This window comes from Selaginella moellendorffii, unplaced genomic scaffold (genome assembly GCF_000143415.4).
Source record: "Selaginella moellendorffii unplaced genomic scaffold, v1.0 SELMOscaffold_58, whole genome shotgun sequence".
Lineage (NCBI taxonomy): Eukaryota > Viridiplantae > Streptophyta > Lycopodiopsida > Selaginellales > Selaginellaceae > Selaginella > Selaginella moellendorffii.
Window position 1 is genome coordinate 902,284 of NW_003314319.1, and position 22,939 is coordinate 925,222.

The 22,939-nt window shown below is 43.4% G+C and overlaps 2 protein-coding genes across 6 annotated transcripts in view; both read right to left on the minus strand.

Annotated features, from left to right (window-relative positions):
- Window positions 1-22,939, minus strand: part of LOC112351139 (voltage-dependent calcium channel type A subunit alpha-1-like) — a 123,386-nt gene that overhangs the window by 94,041 nt on the left and 6,406 nt on the right. For 4 of the 5 annotated variants that reach the window (XR_002994012.1, XR_002994014.1, XR_002994016.1 and 1 more), the window contains 2 exons: window positions 16,452-16,557; window positions 16,212-16,395 (listed from right to left, as the gene is read on the minus strand). Coding sequence is in view for 1 of the 5 variants with exons in the window: in XM_024688465.1 (XP_024544233.1) it covers window positions 19,435-19,452; window positions 19,508-19,648; window positions 19,820-19,919 (259 nt within the window). In the remaining 4 variants the exon portion in view is untranslated. Of the gene's footprint in view, window positions 16,396-16,451; window positions 16,558-19,376; window positions 19,453-19,507; window positions 19,649-19,819; window positions 19,920-22,939 lie in introns of those variants that run through there. The other variant, XM_024688465.1, reaches the window with a different exon arrangement.
- On the minus strand, window positions 11,853-12,875 carry LOC9655054 (thaumatin-like protein 1). The gene is made up of 2 exons (XM_024688683.1): window positions 12,780-12,875; window positions 11,853-12,479 (listed from the first exon to the last, which is right to left on the minus strand). Exons 1-2 carry the CDS (start codon window positions 12,873-12,875, stop codon window positions 11,958-11,960), a joined length of 618 nt encoding a protein of 205 aa, XP_024544451.1. The 3' UTR covers window positions 11,853-11,957.

Consider the following 22,939-nt stretch of genomic DNA (forward strand, 5'->3'; position numbering starts at 1 on the left):
TTGTGTTCAGGTCAATCTCTACATTCCGTAGATATGCCAAATGAGCAAATTTAGACACTTTCCATAAATAGCATTTAAGACTGAAATGAGACTAACACAAAGGGCATGATAGCGAGGGTGTTTGGCAGACACGGTAAGCTATCATCTAGCGATGTTGAGGGACCAATCTCAATATCGCAGGGGTTCTTGATACTAGCAAGTGCAAGCCAAAGACAGGAGTTTTTCAAACCAGGCTGAGTATGCTCAGCTAAACACATATAGGAGTTCCTACCTTATGTTTATCCGATTTAAGTACACAGTCATTGACCAGTTTCTCAACTAGCTCAAGTGGGAAATTGATAACGGGTCCAGCAACACCGATCTCTTGTCGTCGTGGTAGTAAGGAAAGAATATCCCAAAGGACTAGCCGACAGGTAACTTTCAATACCCGAAATCACATTCGCAACACTCTCCCCCCTAGGGAAGATCGACGTCCTCGTCAATGCATACTCGAGTCTAGAATACCACCAAGGAAACAACTCTAAAAAAAGTTCACGGTACTCACACTATGTGAGAAATACACCAACTTAAATGAGTTAGGGGTAACCTCTTTGTCTAACGCGGATGCGCTACCAACTCAGACACCTTCCGGTTGTCGCCGACAAGGAAATGACCAACGGAGTTAGCCACCCTTGCTGCTCTAGGTGTCACCCAACTACAAAAGTGTGATATGCCCCTGCCCGCAAAGACATAGAGAGAGAAGCCAGAGGCCCCAACCCTCATGAACAAAGAAACCAAACCCGTCGGTAAGGTTTAGATAGACTACTGTAAATAGGCAATTAGAGTTGTTTACACAGTCACGCCCTTTTAACGACATAAGAAACATCAACAGAGAGGCGGGTGATATGACCAGTCGACAATAGCTACCCCATGACTAGAGATTTCAGCATGCACATGAAGTGTTGAAGCCAGTCTGCTTATACTGGCCCAAACTCAAAGATCAATAAATGGACAATATCAAAGTCATAAACAATGATATCTGAGAGTCTTAATTATCAGTGATTAAATCTTAAATGAGAACACAAAAGTATTCCAAGTAAGTTATCATCCGATAAACAAGTATTATAGTATATAGTATAGGATCCACCAAGATCATTATCATTAGAAAACATAGGATTCACCATCGAACAAAATTCAATAGCAAGTATATCATCAAGTAAACTCAATGAGAAAGCTTAACTACCGAAGATTGTAGACAGGATGCTAAACAACTTACTAAAAGACAACTAAAAGATCACAAAGTATTATCGACTGGCAAGCACAATGCTCACGAATGTATCACTCAAAGGAAATAACATTTGAATCTATTAGAACCAACCTTAGCAACAATTAACAGAACAGAATGAATGTTGCAAAAACAAACAAACACTCGTTCATGTTAACTATCGCATTAGCCAATCCAAATAGATCCTAATCAATAATGCCAAGGAACTCAAGTTGTTTAAACAAGTGTCAGCAACATCCTACTAATATCTCAAACCCAAAAGACCAATCCAAGGCAAACCACAAAGAACATGTGGGATTGCGAAAAGCCATAAGCCATTAAAGAGAACAATGAACCATCATGAAAGATCATCAATCATCCCATTAATAAGAGATATGCAAAATCATCATTGAAGAAAGAATTCACCATCCCGAAGAATAGCAAATCATTCTATATTAACAACAATCAAGCAAAACCTTTCGACAAGGACAATCAACTATCCTAGATAATAATCAATCATTATCAAGGATTGCTAGATGCAAAAACCAACTTCAACATCGAAGCTAATGAGCCAAAATGCCTTCCCTAACAACTTCTAACTAATGGAACAATAAGCATAAAAACTCAAGAGACCAAAAGCTTGAAAAAGCCTATAGCCAAGTCTTGCCTAACAATGATCACAAGTCTTACATGAACTAACTTCAATACTAAAGAAGAAATCATGGTATAACCCACAATATCCTCCTCAACATATCCATAAGCCAAATTTCATAATGACAAAGCTAATGAAGAGCATTTTTGCATCAATCCAAAAGCTAAGCATAACGAAGCTACGCTCAACAAGTGATCATCTAATCGATCCTCCATGAATCCATCTTTAGCAAGACGTAACTCACTTAATAACAAGCACAAGAAGAATTATCAATGATCGATATATCCCAACTGAAATTCAACAAGGATTCAATCACTTCAATACCAATCATTAACTCTTCTACTTGTAGAGTTAGTATAGTCCACGACTAAATCACTTTTCAAGGAAAAGCTCAAAGCTCAACCTCTACTAAAAAATCTCGTCTAGAACACAATTAACTCAACTTGCCACTCAGTTCATTTAAACATCTATATAGTTGCTAACTAGCAAATGCACAAATGCCAATAACACAAAGCTACAACCAAATCATCAATACTATCTCCATCAAGACTAATGAAACTCAATATCAATCCTCGGAAAGACATCTCATCTCACTTGAATCTCAACATTAATAATATCAACGATAGGGCATCACTTCAATGCCATCAACACCAGAACAAAACTAGAAGAAAGCAAGAGTGAATCACCACTCAAAACTCTTTTAGCAACTAAATTAACCAAAGTCGAAGATACCTTACTCAGTATCCGAGACTAATCTTTCAACAATACTCAGCTACAAATAACACATCATCAAGGAGTGAATCACCACATCCAATACTCCATGAAATCCAACACCACAGATTAAACATAACCAAATGATATCGACAAAGGAATTGACATGTCAACATGGAAATTCCATGCAAGCCACGAAACGATCTTCCGCAGCACCATTCGGTAAAGCAAACCCATCACTGCTATATTTTCATCGAGTGAAGCAAGTGTCAACAGTCCTCGACAAAGTCTACAAGCAATCACTAATTGCAAAGCAATTAACAATCACTCTTCAACTTGCCTTCACAAGACCCAAACACTAAACTCTCGTCATCGAGTCATATACTTGCCTAATGTGAATGTAATACCCCAAGTATGAGATATAAGTTCATGGACAAGCATGAACTAAATAACCACTCGAATCCAACTCAACCGCAATAAGCTCACTAATGCATTTAGCCTATAGCTCTGAGCATGCCTTGAAGAGGCTAGCTATGCATAATCAACACTCAGCCGAAACTAAAGTGAAGACCATGAGATGGACACATATTGGTACACAACCTCCTCATGAACAAGGCTATAGTACAGGTACCAACATCTCAACCTCAAACAACTAAGTTGGACATCACTATCCTCAGCCAAGGCGCAAAACCCCCAAGACTAAGTCAAGATCAGTGAGAGCTCACTACTCTCATAGAGTATAATGAAATGCAAAGTGCAACCTGCCACCAAGCATAATGCTACAGAAGAAAGGTACAAGAGCCACTTTTCTAGAAAAGTGCAATGTCCACTTTTTTACACCAACTCCAGACTCTATCCAACTCAATTGCCTTAGCCCTAAAATTTAGCATCCCTTTCGGGTTGCATCATATAAACCACCTACTAAGGTCTAAGTTAATTGAAATCAACTCCAACCCTTTCACTAGTTTGTATTGGCTTACGAAAACGGAATGGTTTTCGAGCAAAGTGATCAATAGATCAGCCATTGGAAAAGTCTAAGAAACTTTGTAGAAAATTTCCGTCCTAGAGAAAGAATGACTCTCAGTCTAGGAATGCAAACTTTCAAGATTCAACCAACTTCCTCCTACTAACAACTTCACATAGGTTCACTTCAACACCAATTCTCATGACCCAACAATATGCTAAAGCATCGAACATCTTTGCCCATACTTCCGACATCCAACACCGACATTCGCAAAGTGCAAAATGAACATCTAATGCTTGATCACAAAGACCACATCTTCAGACATCCACATTGTACTAACACTCTTCTTCAACCACTTTCAAGATCCAATGTGAAGCCAAAACACTAACAAGAAAAATGACATGAAAATCAAGGTCTAAGAAGAACTCCTCATCACTCAAAATAACAATGCCACTTTCACTAACACCAGTGCTAGTGATGTCAATGCCTCAACTCCACACCTTCTCCATCCAACAATCTACTCCAAGTGCTAATGGATCAACCGACAAGCCATAGCAAGTGAATGCTATAACCCTTTCCAACACTTAATGAGTAAACCCTCAAGGAAACAAGGTACCAACTTAAGCTTAGCATAATGGACCACTATCGAGAATCCAGTCGAAGCTACTACAATGCTATTATGTGCAAATAGACTATCAACCACTTTAGGGTTGATCATCGTTTAACCAAGCAACTTTGTAAACACATTGCTCATTATCATATGGTTATGATATAAGAAATCACAATAACTTGATCATCAATTAAGCAACACCACAAGCAACACCTATGTCATTATTACAAAGGTTTATGTGAGTATCAAGTGTCAACTCGACTCGACAAAATGCAACATAAATTCCACACTCCACCAATAGAGATTTACAACACCCAACACCACTAACTTTTGTTCACAACACGGACAAGCTCATGCCACTCTCTTTCTGATCAAACTCAAAGCTAATCCAACACCAAGCTACTCAAGGAGCAATAGCAAAGTTCCCCGGAAAAGAATTGAGCATTGCAACCCACATCTTCAATAGCAAGCCTAGACAATGGTTTAGTGCTTCACCACTATCCATCCCACAACTCACTATTTGAAAGACCATCATTTCCAATATACATTAAAGTAAGGACTCTTGATTGCATGATGTGAATACAAGCAATGAGTTACACTTCATTGCAAATCATCTCTTCAAGAAAAGAAGATGATTTACATGTTTGATCCTTTGTCCTTGACGACTCTCTTTTCTGTCTCAATTTTGACTAAACCTCAAGCTTGTGTTTGCACTGCCTTCAGTCCAATCCAAGAAAAGTTTATGAGAGAGCACGGCAATAACTACTTGAACCAATAGACTAATCCCTACAGTCTTGTTGATCCCTCTTATAATCATGCCTAGGAAGGATCCACTAGTGCCATGCTAAACAACTACGGACCAGCCTATTCGCCACTCTTTTGCAAACCCAGGGAAGGTTTACTTTGTCCCATGGCACAAGGAACAACTCATAAAACCATTGGAACAACTCATAGAAGCTAACATTAATCCTGCCAACTCAAAGTGTAACCTCGAGTTGCTAATGTGCCTCACTCACGAGCCCAAGTGCAAACTCGTGCAAAACGGAACACCTTACATCCAACTTATGAGCCCAAGCGAAAGCTCATTACTCTAGTATGAAAAGGTAACCAAAATCCATACTTAAGGAACAATTGCGAAGCTTTTGCACACAAACGTGTACTCACTCAAATCATCGTTTTCATCTCTGCGTATGCAACAAGATTAATTGCCCAATCTCATTGTATAGTACTCACTGAGACTCATCTTCTAATACCAAATACCCTTTATCCTATGGTGATTTACTATAGGATAACACCACGAAGCGGAACCTAAACCCCCTTTATGCCACGTGACAGATGCCATGTGTCACATGCCACATGTCTATAGGACAGTGGCGTGGAACCCGAGGTTCAGGGCCTTGGGCCACTAAACGAAGGAACGGTGCAAAACTCCCAAGCATGGAGCCAAGGAGTGATGGAACCGAACCATGGAGCAACTCCTGAGCATGCAACCCAAGGAGCAAAGGGACAGGGGCACGAAGCGACTTGGAATAGTCCTAGAGTATCCAGCATCCCAATGCCAGGACCAGCACGCAAAATGGAGCCAAACAAAGTTTGGCGCTATTTCGGCATACAGGTGGCCTAACGCAAGGATATGAGTACCCCACCAACTAGCATGGTATGGAACTTGGGCTTAGACTCAAGCCGAACGCAGAACAAAGACAGGCATGCAAGCGGGAGCTAGACTATGCCTTAGGTTGGTCGGCCATACCCGACCTACCCACTATCCCTACTATACTTTTGGAACCCCCCATAGCCCCCCCCCTTGAGGAACACACACTTTGGGCTTTCACCCTAAGCCTCCCTTAGTATTAAGAGTTAGTCTCTGGGACAAGCTTGAAACTTACTAAATATGGAATGGCATTAGATTGCGAATTTGGACACGGGAAATAACATTTAGGACCGAATGAGACTAACACAAAGGGCATGATAGCGAGGGTGTTTGGCAGACACGGTAAGCTATCATCTAGCGATGTTGAGGGACCAATCTCAATATCGCGAGGGTTCTTGATACTAGCAAGTGCAAGCCAAAGATAGGAGTTTCTCAAACCAAGCCGAGTATGCTCAGCTAAAAACACATAGGAGTTCCTACCTTATGTTTATCCGATTTAAGTACACGGTCATTGACCAGTTTCTCAACTAGCTCAAGTGGGAAATTGATAACAGGTCCAGCAACACCGATCTCCTGCCATCGTGGCAGTAAGGAAAGAATATCCGAAAGGACTAGCCGACAGGTAACTTTCAATACCCGAAGTCATATTCACTCACAACAGTGCAGTGCGTTCAGAAAGCTGATCCACAAAACGTCCGAGATACTGCACCTTGCTCAAGAAGCGTTGCACATCATTCACACACTTCGGAGTAGGGAATTTTAGAACAGCCACAAGTTTGTCAGGATCAACTTGCAAACCCTCACGAGAAATACGGTACCCAAGATAAGTTGTGTCCTTGGATCCAAACACGCACTTCGACCGCTTCAGCTTTAAATCAATGTCGCGTAACCGATCCAACACTTTACAAACATCACGAACGTGCTCCTTCTACGTCCCCTCCGAGTGGATCAAGACATCATCAATGAAGTCAGCAGTCATCTCCGGCATATCGCAAAGAACCTCGTCCATCATCCGTTGAAAAGTTGCTGGAGCATTGTTCAAACCAAACGCATCACCAAGAACTCATACAAACCAAATGGTGTACGAAAAGCAGTTTTAAGAATATCTTCTTCGGCCATCGGTACTTGCCAGTACCCAGAAGCAAAATCTAGCTTAGTGAACCAACGACTTCGCCCCAGACAATCCAAGAGATTAGCAGTGTGAAGAAGAGGGTACACATCTGGGATCGTTACGTCGTAAAACGGACGATAGTCGATGCAGAAATGAATACTCCCATCAGGTTTCGTCACAAGATGAGGTTCACATGCCCAAGGACTCCGCAACTTCCGAATAACACCCTTCTCCAACATCTCCTTGACATTTGCACGTAAAATCTTGATCTCCTTTGGTGACAGGTACCTTGATTGAACGAGCATCCCCAGTTGGAATCGGATGTCGTGTAGCAATCTTGGCTCTAGATGATAAGAGCAGAACAAGATAGAAACACAAGAGGAAATAGTGGGGGAACAAAAGTAATAGAAACAAAGGTAGAAGTAAAGGGATAAAGAGGTACGGAAGTGAGAGGAATGGATGAAACATAAGGAAGTATGAGATAAGAGGGAGAAGCCTCAAAGTCACACTTGGCATGATTGCACTGCAACCAATCCATACCAAAAATGAGGTCAAAAGCTTGACTTGGCACCACCCGCAACAACTGCAACTCAAGCTCGAGATCGCCCACACGCACAACCAGGTCTGCCTCATCCCGTGCACATGCATGTGTACGGCCATTGCCATAAAGAATGAAAACTAGTTCCGCCGCATGACGCAAGTGTAGACGACAACATGTGGCAACAGGTCAAACAATAGAAGATAAACTCAAACCTATATCAACCAACACGGAGAGAATAATAGGAGACATCTTGTTATAAAGATGAGCTTGGAAAGTAAACACTGGATGAACTAGTGCCGAGTGAACCCCTTGATGATACTCCCGAAAGAAAGATGGAGGGGTCACTAACTTATTCGTGCAAGGTCTCTCCGTTACTCGCACGACTCCTCATTTCCCGGATGCATCTCTGCGTCCAAACCTTCCACTACAGCAGTACCAACGGGACGTTACTAGCGCCAAGGTCTCCACCCAGGAAATGGAGGTTGCCAATCCGGAAAACGCTGACAACGCCGATAAGTATAACCAACTTCATCACATGCCTAGAGCGAACATCACAGCCACAACCACGTCCTCACCCTTGGCCTTGGACTCGAGCAGCAGCAGCATCAACCTCCATTGGAACATGACCATCACCCACAGGAAGTGGAGCTGAAGGATGTGCAACGAGAAGTGGAAGAGGTGACATCTCATAACGTTGTGCCAAGCGAAGAGCATCGTCAAGGGTGGCGGGAGCAAGTGCATGCACAAGTCCGACAAGATCTTGACGAAGTGTTGGCCACAACATTCCTAGCTTGATCCGCTCCGACATATTTGGCTCCGCACGAAGCAAAAGACTTCGGAAACGAACACCAAATTGCATCACTGACTCAGATGGCCCTTGGCAAAGACAATGCAATTGTTAGAAGACATTGTCACAGTCATCGGCATATCTGAAGGCACGTTTGAAGACGTCCGGGAGAACACTCCAATCCCCACGAGTGGCTGCACTCAAACCATTGTACCACTGTAACGCCGTCCCTTGAAGACACATGGGAAACTCACGCAAACATCGAGCATCATCCCAAGAATGATATGTGGCAATCACTGTGAAGTGATCGAACCAATGGTACACATCATCCCCAGGATTCCCGCAAAAGAACTCCAGCCAAACGCGAGGATTGGCACCAAGAGTAGGAGGAATTGTACCACGTGCCGTGAACGCCGCCATCAACTAAGTTTTGTTGTTCAATTGCAAGCGCATAGCATCAAGCAATTGTACCAACTGTTGCTCCAGAGTCAAAGGAGGAGATTGTTAATCTGCCATGAAGACGAACGAAGAAAGAGCAAAAGAAGATAAATGACAAAAAGCTGGAAGGAAATGGTAAATCTAAACAATGCAAAAAGCTAGATCTAAACCAAAATCCCAAATCCAAACACTCCCCATGGACAATCAAAAGTGCCCCTCATCTCCACCAATGTGAGTGCATGGAATATGAAAAAAAGAATACAGAAATGTGCATATTAATTAGCCCAAAAACCCTAGCTTATATACAGGAGTAAGTGGTCCGGATTGAAACCAATCCAATGGCTACCAAAATCCCACTACCCTAATATTAGTATACGGCATTGTTGCCGTACACTTGGCCCTCACAACACAAATTATATATAAAATACATACTGGATAATTGTACTTTTTTTATCATATCAATTTAGGATCTTAGAACATTTTTTGTGGTGGCCAAATGTGGGCTATAAAATCCATGGGAAGAAATTCAAATAGCAAAGTTAGGCAAGGAACACTAATGTGTTAAATACTTTATTTTCTTTTGCAAGTGAGGAAGGCAAAAAACTTTTCATTCGTGGCACTGCCACAGGCAAGGATTGTGATGCAGGTCTTATGGGAAGTTTGTGGAGCTAAACCTAGTTGACTTTGTTATTTAAAATCTGAGCTGGTTATTCACTCCAAGATTCAAAGAAAATGAAGTGTAGTAGGCTTGAATTTGATAATAAGAGTTGGGTATAGTGCTTTAGTAGGCTTGACTTTTACTGATTGATGGATGATAACAAAATGTATTAAAATGAATTTGATCAGTTACGAGAATATTCTGCCAGCTGCATGCCTACTCCCTCTTTGTTAAATAGGGGCAAACTATTTTGATAAATTACAATAATTCAAAAATGGAAGATATTACTCTTCTTATGTTCATGATTTGCTCTTCTCTCATACTATTTCCATCTGCAGCTGTAGAACTTTGCAATTACACCATTGAATTTTATGATTTTTCAACCGGTCTTCGTATCAGCTGCAATGAACAGAGTGCTTCAGTCAAGCTCTCAAATCTCAATGGCGACTCTGCCCAAGTCACTGGCTTGAAAGGCGATTCTTGTGGAGGGAATTCTGCAACAGTCATGGCACCTTGTGACTACTGCATTATCACTATAAACGTCTCCCCTCAAAGAATGGTTCCAGGCTTGGTGATGGTTTCTCGTGAAGGAATGTTGGAAAATGAGTACTCCTTCCATTTTTCAAGTGAAGTGCTCACTAAGTGTCCCGGTTTCAACGTCGCTAGTGATTTTGCCATTGGCTTCAATCGGCAGTTTTTCCTCTTTCCAACAACATGCATGTACAATTCAAGATCAAATTTCCTGATGTGTCCTGGTTGCTCAGCTTCGGGGACGGTAAATAATTCTTTATCATATCCTTCACAAATCCAAACTAACATTTTTCAACTTTTTTTGGCTTATATTTCAACTTAGTGTTCATATTCCATCAAGCTGGATGCCCAGACATTGTTCCTATGTGTCACAAGTCAGAAGATTGAGGTGTCAATCTACAACGATTACGATAGAAATGTTGGGCGGGGATCTGGGGAGTCTGCAGCTTTTGTAGCATCTCGCAGTGACTTTGAGCAAGGAATCACCGTCATTGGGCGATGCGTGGATTTTTGTGCAGTCGGGGTTCAGATATATGATACAAGTTGCTCATATCAAGTGAATCAGGTGAATGTTATGGGTTCAAACAACATCTCTCGTACTTTCCAGGTTGGTGAAACCTTAAGCCCAAACCAAGTCATCTTCCAGAGGAACTATGCTTCAGTATACAGAACTCAGTGCGATCGGCCTAATCCATACCCCATCATGATTGGTGGAACAACTGTACTCGTTCCAAGGGCCTGTGAAACTGACTTTACTGCTACACCAACTAGAATCACATGTCCATGCTAAGGAAACTTAAGCATGGAAATAATAAAAATAATGGGGGCCAGTCCTACGAAGACAGTCAGACCTGAATTTCAGTATAATGTTGAGTATTTAGGTCCTCCTAGTGTTGTGGAGTGGACACATCAGCTAGTTAAGAGTTGTGACCTTTCGTTCATTGCTGAATATACTTATTATAATGCATCAGAGACTTCTTCCAGAATTCCTACATGGTATCAGAGACTGAGTTTTGCTGATTTTCAGAGAGCCCTATGGAGAAATAAGATGGTAGCGATCCAGATGAACCACCAGATGTGGTGGAACGATGAAAGCATTCAGATGATGCTTTCAGCACGAGGAACAACTCAGATTCTGGCCTGGTGATTTGAGTTAACAGAGGATCTAGGCAATGGAGGATTCCCTTTTCTGGTAGATTGTTTGCATCCCATGTGCTAGAAGCCGAGAACGAGATGGTGCTGAGATTGCAATTGGTGGCATGAGAGAAATGCCAGGGCCACAGAGTGCTCAGACTGGTCACATGGGGGAATGTCAGCCAAAGGAACAGTGACATCCAATTGGGTAGGAACCCATCAGGTGCCCTAATAGAAAGAGGGAGAGAGCAGCAATGAGGGATGAATTGCCCACAATCTGCAGAGCATAGATACAGTTTCTTGAAAGATGCATGTCATAAAGATTTTCCCAGGCTCATGTCAGATGAGGATTTAAGTCCTCTTATGACATGAGTGTATCATGTGGAATGGACACATCAACAATCATGGTAATTAAGAGTTGTGACATTTCGTTGATTGCTGTTTATACTTATTATAATGCAATGATGATCGAATTGTGACCCTTCATCTAGATTTCCAACAAATAAAACTTTGTGTGATGTTATGTTCTATCATTCAAAATGATAAAGCTTATTAAATTTGAATATTCATCGAATTTCTAGCAACTAAAACCAGAGTTAATGAACCAAAATGAGGATAGATTGATTTTTGTTTTTGAAAATGCCGGACAATAAAACAAAAATCATTGACTTATAAATCTTAAACCCTAAACACTTAATTAATCCACTTTTAATTTGTTTAGCTTTTTCAGATTTTGCTTAATTTAAATAAACACATTAAAGCCTTAAAGCAGCTTTACATTAACCTTCTACCAAGAGGCACAGAAGGTGATGAGATAATCAGACCCTGCAGTGCAAAACAGCGGAACATTAGTATCATCAAACGGGTAAGTCTTTGCCTGAGGACAACACTCCTTGAACAGCAAACTGAACTGATTTGGATGGCATTTATCCTCCCAAGAACTCATCCTCGCAGCAAAACTCATCAGCGCCAAACGCTAAGCAAGGACTGTTGCAAGCAACTGGAGTTCCCCTCGAATTCCAAACCAGCAGCTCCGAAGGACACCGCGAATTCAAGTCGCAGCTGCAGCCACCACTGAGGCAAACCGGATTGCTGCTTGAAACTTTCACCGCCAAGTTGTAGCCTTCGACCAGAGAGACGCTGTACTCGTCGATGAAATCGCGATGGAGCTTGAACTCGACTGTGGTGGCCGGGGGCGAATAAGTGCTATTGCATCCGATTGCGTTTGAACAATCTCCTGTTTCGCAGCAGCCTGTGCCTAGAACTGTGTCAAACTGACAATTGGGGCGCCCCCAGAACTTGCCTGACCATCCCGTCGAAGCATAAACGTCAAAGAGTTGCCATGAGTCTAGCTTTGATCCTCCCTTTCCCAGCTGCGGATGACCGGAATTTGGTAACCACGCAGGCCAAACGGGGAATGCACAGATGAATCCTTGTTGCTTCGGTTCCTGGTAACGATGATTGAGTGAACACAGAAAATGCTTTATTTCGTTAAAGTGGGACTTTTCATTATCCCACTTATGGTGTGTGGCCACATGCCATTTTTATAACAACAATAAAAAATTGAAGTTTTAACTTTATAATTTATAAATTAAAAACTTTTCATATGATTTTGTGTTATAATATTGTGAAATATAAAAAAATAAATTAAAAAACTGATAGAAATATTAATAAATATTAATTAAGTACTAGGAAATGGCATGTGGACACATGCTAATTAATGTCCCACTTTACTGAATAAGTCCCACTTTAACGAAATAAAGCATGAAAACAGAAGCAGGGAGATGCTTACCACTTCCGAAGATCAAAAGCTGAAGAAGCTTGAAGCTTGAAGGCGATTTCATTGCTTCCGTAATGCCTCCTCTTCTGCAAAAGCTTTTGTACCAGGGGAAAGGAAAAGCAAAGCTGCTGATGCTGTCATTCACTTGTAGCTAGAGTTGTCTCCACATAAAGCACCTGAAACCACAAACACCTGAAACTTCAGTCACAAGCATTACCAAGGTTCTGCTGCAGAGGCAACTTCACCGATGCAGCTTGCCAGGCTAATGAATACTCAGAGTATTTCAAGGATACCTGTAAGGACGCAGTTACATATCCCAACGATTTCAACAATACCAGGATCACTTGCAGTACGAGCTCGAGCTATATCATCACCTTCTGTCCGGACAAGACAATTCCAAGCCTTCGAGTGGCTGCAATATAACTGCTCAGGAACAAATTGTGTGTTGTATCTGGTGGTAAAATAAGTGGGAATACAGATTACTGCGGAAAACACAGTATCGTAAAAAGAAAATTCAGAGTAATCCTTAGAAAATAAGCAAGCCTGTAAAACGCGCACAGTTCAGATCAAAGATCAAGAGATTCAAGCAAACAGACCTTTCAGACTATCGTCAATTCAAAAACCGGAGTCACGGAAAATATGTCCATCAGAACCGTCTATGGAAAGCCTTCTATGGAAATGGGAAACAAAAAACAGCTTGAAATATAAATAAAAAAACAAAAAAAAGGACCTAATTTGGCCGCAGTATCTAGGGTTGGTGGCTCGGTTCTTCTTCGATTTTGCTGGCTGGGGTTTGTGGGCACAAAAGGGATTCAGTTTGCACGGAATTTTCCACAGTTTGGCATCTTTCGACCGTAGTAATCTCGACACATGATTTCACGGATTGTACTTCGCTTTTGGAGAACTCACATCAACCATCAATGATCTCGAGATGAACTGGAGGAGTTCGTACTTGGGGGTTTGTGAGAATGGCTGATCAGGTACTTCTCGCACTTGTTTTCCTTTTCCTCAGCAGCAATTCCCCCCTTCGGGCATCTTTATGACATCCTCCGTGGTACGAACACGTTTGATTTATGCTCGTCGGAAGTGGTGCTCCAGTTTGGGTTTACCAAAGTGGCAGTGTGGCAGGATTTTCGGAGGGGTGTTGCAAGTTTAGCGAGCTCTGAACATGTGTCTTTGTACATGGAGATATTCGCTGTGGTGGTGCATGAAGTTGTTGAAGACTTGGTCACAGTTTTTTGAGAAGTTTACAACAGTATCCTAGTATCCTGTCGAAGAACGGTAAAGGTCTGAAGTAACTTAGCTAAAATCCATAGAATATCTCGTCGCTGTGTCTACTAGTGCAGTGTATCTTTTAATTTTTATCGAAATATACACAATTCACTTGAACAGCAAACTAAACTGATTTGGATGACATTTCTCCAGCCTGAAGAACTCATCCTCGCAGCAAAACTCATCAGTGCCAAACACCAAGCCAGGGCTGTTGCAAGCAACTGGAGTCCTCAGATCAAAGATCAAGAGATTCAAGCACCTTTCAAACTATCTTTATTTCAGAAAGTAACAGTCGTGGGCTGATTAAAAGCAACCTCATTTCAAAAAGAAACTTCTCAAGCCTGTTCAATCAGATGTTCTCACAAAACCACGAAAAAAAACTCATAAACTTATTTTTACCTTCTGTTAGCGGACTCGAGCAAAGCATTCCGAGCTTCCAGATCCATAGTCTATTCTAATAACCTTTGTATTTCCTGGGACACATTATCCAGAGACGAACAAAAAACCTTGAAAAACAACAAAATAAACAAAATAAAAAAGACCACTTCTTCGATTTTACTGGTTGGGGTTTGTGGGCACAAAAGGGATTCAGTTTGCACAGAATTTTCCACAGTTTGGCATCTTTCGACCGTAGTAGTCTTCGACACATGATTCCACGGCCCTTAGGGTTTCATTGTCATCTTCTCAAGCTTGGGTGTGGCATTGTTCAGTTCTCTGCATGGTGTTTTGGCAATCAGTATTCGGTCGGAGCATGGTATGTACGTACAGGACGGCTGAACTAGCATTGTACTCCGCTTTTGGAGAACTCACATCAACAATCAATGATCTCGAGATGAACCGGAGGAGTTCGGGATCACACCTTGATGCTGTACTTAAGGGTTTGTGAGAGTAGCTTATCAGGTACTTCTTGCACTTGTTTTCCTTTCAATCAGCAGCAATTCCCCTCTAAGGGCATCTTTATGACATCCTCCATGGTACGAACACGTTTGATTTATGCTCGTCGGAAGTGGTGCTCCAGTTTGGGTTTACCAAAGTGGCAGCGTGGCAGGATTTTCGGAGGGGTGTTGCAAGTTTAGCGCATGTGTCTTTGTACATGGAGATATTCGCTGTGGTGGTGCATGAAGTTGTTGAAGACTTGGCCACAGTTTTTTTGAGAATTTTACAACAGTATCCTAGTAAGAACGGTAAAGGTCTGAAGTAACTTAGCTAAAATCCATACTGGAAAAACACTTATACTTCAGAGGGATACCATTAGCGACTAGAGCTTACAAGCCCTGTAATTCTGAATTGATGTAAGCATACACAATTATATGCAAAATACATACTGGATATTGATCATGTCAATTTGGGATCTTGGAACATTTTTTGAAACCTAGTTGACTTTGTTATTTAAAATCTGAGCTAGTTATTCACTCCAAGATTCAAAGAAAATGAAGTGTAGTAGTCTTGAATTTGATAATAGGAGTTGGGTATACTGCTTTAGTAGGCTTGACTTTTACTGATTGATGGATGATAACAAAATGTATTAAAATGAATTAATAGATCAGTGGCGAGAAGATTCTGCCGGCTGCATGCCTGCTGCCTGCCTGCCCCCCTCTCTGTTAAATAGGGGCAAGTAAGTGGTTGCATAAAGAGACTGTTGTTGCCAACCGAGAAGTCATCACTCAAAGCTCAAAAACTTTCACTATCGTGCAGGAAGATGCAAAATGATTTCTTTGAGCCATCAGATCAAATGACTGATATAGAAGACGTGTGGTTGAGCTGTGATGAGAGTATCGTTCCATCGTCCATTGCATCGCTGCCAGGTTTGAAACGTCTTGGAATTTTTAGGCCAAGCATGATACTTAACGATGCACTGTGGTCCCACAATCACAGCCAGGGCGCATTTCCCAGGCTGGAAGAGCTAAACTGCCCGGAAGGAATGAAAATTCCACCTTGGCTTGAGGACCGCCCCAATCTCAAGAGACATAAGTCTTAATTTCCGAAGCATTTTGTTATACGAACGTCTGTAGTTTGACATATTTCTCCTCTAAATCAATATATACAAAACTGCGACTGCACCACTATTCTCCCACCAGGAGAGCTTCGCCTCTCACGTCCCTGGCAATCTCTACCACCTCAGGTTTGCTCCTTGTCGATTCCAATTCTTGCTGAGCTGCTACCTCGGTTTTGCTCACAGCAGCACCACCTTTGCCGGCTCTTATCCTCGCCAGGAAACCTCTCACGAGAGCCTGCATTTTCGTCGCAGCGCCCTGGATGTACACGGCCTGGATCCGCTTCTCACGCTCGATGCGCAGAGTGAGAGGCAACCCCTGCGTTAATCCGAGCCAAACGTAAGTATCACAAGCTTGGAATAGCAGCTACTTACAGTTGGTCCGATCTTATACAGCGTCAGCGTTTCCAGCAGCTCCTTGAAAGGGATTCCTTTGTTTGGAACTCGAAAACTCATCACCTCGTACTCTATTCTCATGTACCTGAGCAGAACAAAGAAAAAAACGAGTGAGAGACAAAGAGAGATTGGGAGGATTCCGCAAACACACGCCAAACCATTGGGTTGTGGACTTGTAGCGCCGGCCCAGCGGGTCATCGAGGGCGTTTACAAATCATCAAACACAAAGTACACATTGACTGGGAAGCAAAATGCTTGGAGCCCGGGTAAATTTTGAGCTCATAAGCTCAGGAGCCAATGTATCCCGTAGCATTGGACGATTGTAAAGTTAGCTCTACAAGGACTTGAACGTAAGTGGCATACTTGGGATCGAATGGTTCTTGGCTCCACAACTTCCTATATGCTAACAGGTGCTCCGGCATGACCATAGAGTTCTCGTTCACAAGGCCGAAGGTTACGGCATCCAGTATGACAGCCACGAACAAGTTCATGAATATGTGACTCCCGACCAAGACCTAGAAGGCAAAGAAGATAATGTCACCCCCTCTGGATAGCCACAATCATCGCCGAGTAGTGAGGCAAAGAAGATAATGTCACCCCCTCTGGATAGCCACAATCATCGCCGAGTAGTGTTTTACCGTTAGTGCAGGCGGGTGCATCAATTGTGGTATCCATCACAAGGCAAGACCAGTTATCAAGAGTTGTAACCTGTAAAAGAAAAGCGAAACTGAAAGTGATAGAAAAACAAGCCTCAGTGCTCCGAAATTTCCTGCAATCCAGGAGCAAGATCTGCAAGAGAGGTACTGCCAGGAGTTTCTGCGCTGCCTTGGTACAAGCTCGTATAGCTTGGACGTAATGCACCGCTTTAAAGCCTCCCGCTCCCCTTCCAAGCGACATGATCGATTTTCTGGCAGAGAGAACAGCGACGGAGGGCCAATCCACGTCGGGAGGTTCCCACTCGATGATCTTTGGAGGCGGCAGCGCTTCCGCAAGATCATCGCGCATGAAATCCTCGTCGCCGTCAGTCTGTGCCTCCTGTGGCTGGCTCACCCTGGAGAAGAGCTCTTCTTTGTTGTCGGCGCTGTACCGCCCATAGAGCCGAGAGGTCTCATCTCGCTCTGGCATCACCGCATACAAACATCGTTCCAATGCTGCGTAGAACAAACGGATCGAGCGCACGCCTTGGTGCAAGCATCCAAATCCGAGACCCCACACACAGTGATGCACAAATTGGGCGTCACATCCTTTTCAAAGCTGCCCACTCGCTTCATCATCAGATCTTACACGCACACGCGCTTGCAAGCGAATCTATCCTGGGAATCCAAATCCTGCTGCTGCTGCTGCTGCTCGCTCATCGAGCGATGATTGCCAGCGCCGCCATCTCTCCGCAATGCCAATCTCCATTGTTAAAGCTAGAAAGGGGAAAAAGTGAGTGAGGTGGGCATCTTTCTGTCCAACCAATGTAAATCATGCTCGCCACCCTCTTGCCTTGCATCACTAGCACCTGAGGTATATGACACACCGCCACTCTTGCCGCTCTTCCCGCGCCGCCACAGCCGGATCATCGTGGCGGCAGTAACCCTAGTCCCAGCCCCACACGAGCCGTAGATTAGAAGGATTGTATCGATATACAAGGAAAGAAAGAATATCCACTTGGACGGTATTTCGGTTGTCTTAAAGCTCTGCCAGAGGGTACGGCCTCGATCGTGCCAAACCTCACGTAGACAATGCTGTAGCGGTTCTAAAATGGGCGTAATCCTGGGCAGAGTCCACACTAGGTCAAAGCCTTTACTGTGCTCAGATCTTGATTGCCCTTGCTTGTCACGCCATTCCCAAGCCAATCCCCTCTCGAGCCCTAGCTCCCGCCATGTCTTTTATCGCTGCCCTGCTGCATCCCAAGAAGTCCCCCGCTGATCCGCCGCCTGATCCTCTGTATTACTGCCGGGCGTTGACGACCCTGGGACCCCTTCTCTCTTGGCCTGGCTTTAACCGGTCTTACGTGATCTTTGACGCTTAACATGCGAGTTGTCATCCGTCACAAACCTTTCATTCCTTCTACCGCGCCCACAACCCAGCTTCCGCTTCTTGTGAGTGCCTGACTTTGCATTCTCTTGATGAACTTCATGTGTTTCATTCGCTTCTTCTGGTTGTCAGTAAGCTCGTTTCTGTCGAGCAAGACAGCAATGATAAGATTCATAACGACGTAAACTGTCACGACGAAGTAAAAGACGTATAAAAACGGTGCCACTACGCTGCAAACACGAATGCTTCAATACTAGAGATACTTGAGTGACTGCTTACTTGTATTGAACTCCAGGTCGCAGGGAATTCCACATTTGGTTTACCCAGGATGGTTACCGTAAACCAGACGAGCATGGCTTCCAGTATGGAATCATGATTTCCTCGCAGATACTCTTCAGGAAAGCTGTAATACTGTCCACTGTACAATTCCATGCTGATGATAGAGATTGCTATGATAACCAGAAGAAAAAAGGAAAAAAACCCCGCCAAAGAGCCAACACTTTCCATGCATTCCTCGCAGATACTCTTCAGGAAAGCTGTAATACTGTCCACTGTACAATTCCATGCTGATGATAGAGATTGCTATGATAACCAGAAGAAAAAAGGAAAAAAACCCCGCCAAAGAGCCAACACTTTCCATGCAAGTAGCCCGTATCACGTACTAAAATCAATCAAAGTGAATGCAGCAACTCACCACTACACTGGGATGTTTTGCAACATACTTCTTTGAAGAGTAAAACCACCGCATGATTGTTAAATTTGGAAACGAATGAGAACAATAGATATCATAACGACTATCAAGTCCAGCAAATTCATTCCTGGAAATTTAAGGATCAGACCAGAAGACAACCGGAAACAATGTACTCACCGTGGCAAAAAGTATTGCCAGGACCGTACCCTAGAAAGTACAGCAGAAGTTCCGCGCTAAAAGAAAAAAGCATTACTGCTTGCAACCCGTCTGCATACAAAATTTATCAGATGAATGAACAGAAAGGAAGTCGTGAAATGAATACCGAGCGTATGCAACAACCGTTTTGACATGCCATACTTGAAGGACGATAAGAGCACAATGTTATCAATGTCTTATTGGCTCGCTGCCCTTCAGCATCCTTCACATCATGCATGACGAGGCTCCATCCTTCCACAATTATCACCTGCAGAGTGACCACTTTGAAGTGTGCTAAAGGCGATAAGATGCTATGAAGTGACACAAACCTGAAACATGGTAAGCAGCGAATACCAGAGATAATCAAAAGTTGTCGCGGATTCTGGTATGTCTACAAACAAAAAGATGGATAAGGAATGAGCTTATAGGAAAAACTCACCATACAGTTCTGAAATGGTGGACATACGTAGCCGCCAGCAGCTTTTTTGTCACAAAAGCGCATGGGATAAGCAAGTTGCTTGTCCGCTGTTCGAAAGCACCTGCCCAAGAGGATTTTGATTTCACGTGATAAGAACTATCAAGATTACCTTTGATTCATCGAGCTTTGCAAGAACTGCGTGCCGAGTAGAGAATAGAAAACCAACTGAAAAAACGTCAAAAGGATAACGTTTTGGAGAGGACCAACGCTCTTTTTCACGGCCGCCGTGATGGCCTATTGTCAAGTGTTAACAGTGCACAGATCAGCCGAAAGGAGATTTACAAACCATACTATGACATCGGCAAAAAATGAGACGTGCTTCAACGCTAGCAGGCCCCGAAACACGCGGAACACGGCTGTCCGCGCGAAAAAATCATGTCCAGTTATGCACCTCCCAAAGAGCTGGGGAAACACTTACGACCATCAAGTACAAAAGCTCAACATTACCGGGAATCGAAAACAATGACAAAGTCGAGCCTATGGATTCCACATGTAGCAGTGACGACCTCTGGTAAAACCAAGAGCCGAAATTTGTAAAACCATTTCAATCCTGCAAACACAAGTGTGACGAGAAACAAGGATGGTAAACTTCTATCCATGTACTGATTGTAGAGAAGCCTAAAAATGTATAAGCGTGACGGGCTGTAGAGGCCACAAATTCCAAGCGCAGTGCCCTCCATTCTTGCTCCAGTCCTGACAGCACTCCGCCTCGCCTTTCTTCCAATATTCTAGAAACAGAACATAAGAACTCTCCAAAGTCAAAAGAAGTGAAGTTACCATGAGCCTCTTGATCGCAGTGTAAGCCCTCTTGCAGTTCTTGGTTGCCCGGGAATCGGGAATCGCTGGGGCCAGTTGATCCAGTGCGGCAATCAATGCGGCAGATAAAGACGATGACACTGCTCGGTCGCGATCCGGTGCTCCTTTGCTCAATCGGAGGCAGCCATGTCGGATGCGGAGCTATGAAATCGTGATCTTCTTGCGGGACGGGATCACTGCAAGAAGTATTTCCAGGCGATCGATCAATCACTAGCTAAGCTACATTATGCCTCTCAGAAAACTACTCAAACATGCATTCAACCATGACAAAGTAAGTTAAAATAGAGTTCAGCGAACAGGAGAGATAAAAGTTTCCATTGTGTCGTACGAGCCGTTATAGGACATCCTGATGTAGAGGGCGATCGTCATAGCTTGCGTCGCCGCCTCAGAGCGCTCATCCACCGGCGAACTCCCTCCGCCAAGAGCCCCCTAATCCAAAAACGCGTGATACCATAATAGCCTTTTCTCCTTGCGATCGTTTTCGTTTCACAGAAGGAAGAATAAAGTATAGGAGAAAAAACTCCTCTGCATTGATAGCTTGGATCGTATAACTGCCTGTAGTTCCAAGCCTAACAGACGTAGTTCCCATGCAGCCGGAGCTTTCTCAGCTGTGCAGCATTTGGTCCGAGAGTGCTTGGCCACAAAACCCGAGCTCCAAAGCCTGAAAGTAAAAATGAGAGTGCTTGGCCACAAAACCCGAGCTCCAAAGCCTGAAAGTAAAAATGTTATGCATTATATGCTTTATTTCGTTAAAGTGGGACTTATTCAGTAAAGTGGGACATTAATTAGCATGTGTTCACATGCCATTTCCTAGTACTTAATTAATATTTATTAATATTTCTATCAGTTTTTTAATTTATTTTTTTATATTTCACAATATTATAACACAAAATCATATGAAAAGTTTTTAATTTATAAATTATAAAGTTAAAATTTCAATTTTTTATTGTTGTTATAAAAATGGCATGTGGCCACACACCATAAGTGGGATAATGAAAAGTCCCACTTTAGCATTTATAGGCTTGAAGAGAGAGAGAGTAACCTGGACTCCATCGAGGGGAGAGTTCTCCATCAGCTCGGTGAACTCCTGCTCCAACATTTGCTGCAATCCGGAAGTTTCTGCACTGCCTTGCTACAAGCTCTTATAGCTTGGACGTAATGCACCGCTTTAAAGCCTTGCGCTCCCCTTCCAAGCGACGTGATCGATTTTCTGGCAGAGAGAACAGCGAAAGAGGGCCAATCTATGTCGGGAGAAGCAGTCCCTGATGGTTCCCACTGGATGATATTTGGAGGCGGTGGCGCTTCCGCAAGATCATCCATGATATCCTCGTCGCCGTCAATCTGAGCTCTTCTTTGTTGTCGGCGTTGTACCGCCCATAGAGCCGAGCAGTCTCATCTCGCTCTAGCATCGCCGCATACAAACATCGTTCCAATGCTGCGTAGAACAAACGGATCGAGCGCACGCCTCGGCACAAGCATCCAAATCCGAGACCCCACACAAAGTGACGCACGAATTGGGCGTCACATCCTTTGCAAAGCTGCCCACTCGCTTCATCATCCGATCCGATGCGCACACACGCTTGCAAGCGAATCGATCCTGGGAATCCAAATCCTCCTGCTGCTGCTCACTCTCATCAAGCGATGATTGCTGGCGCCGCCATCTCTCCGCAATGCCACCGCCGCCGGATCATCGTGGCGGAGCCTGTGATTCCCAGTAACCCTACGGCCTCCTCCTTGCCCCTAGGGTGTAGATTATATTACGCTATGTGGATACAAGGAAAGAAAGAATATCCACTTGCTAATTGTCGAAAATTCACTTTTAGTTGCTACGGTTAGACGGTTGTTTTAAAGCAATGCCAGACCGAATCGTGCCAAACCCGAGAAAGGATAAGAGCCTCACGTCACATAGCTAGACAACGCTCTTAAAGAATTTTAGGCCCCTTTTTTTTCCACACTGGAGCACGGTGTCAATGGGAGTCGAACCCGCGACCGTTGCTAATAGCTGTCAGGATTCGAACCCGCGATGTTCTCCAAAGGCGGTAGAATGGTAAACCCGGTTGGACACGGCGGATCAACAACGCGCAGATCAACAAGGTCCCATCGATCCAATCGAGCCTCTGGAAGTGTCCAGGAGAAGGACATTTGCTCCACGCGTCCAACTACATGACTGCCAACCTGGAGACCACGTGACGACGTAAGAACTGTGCCATTTTAGCTGAAGCGGACACGATTTTTCGATCATGGAGGTTGTGAGCGGCTTGGTGA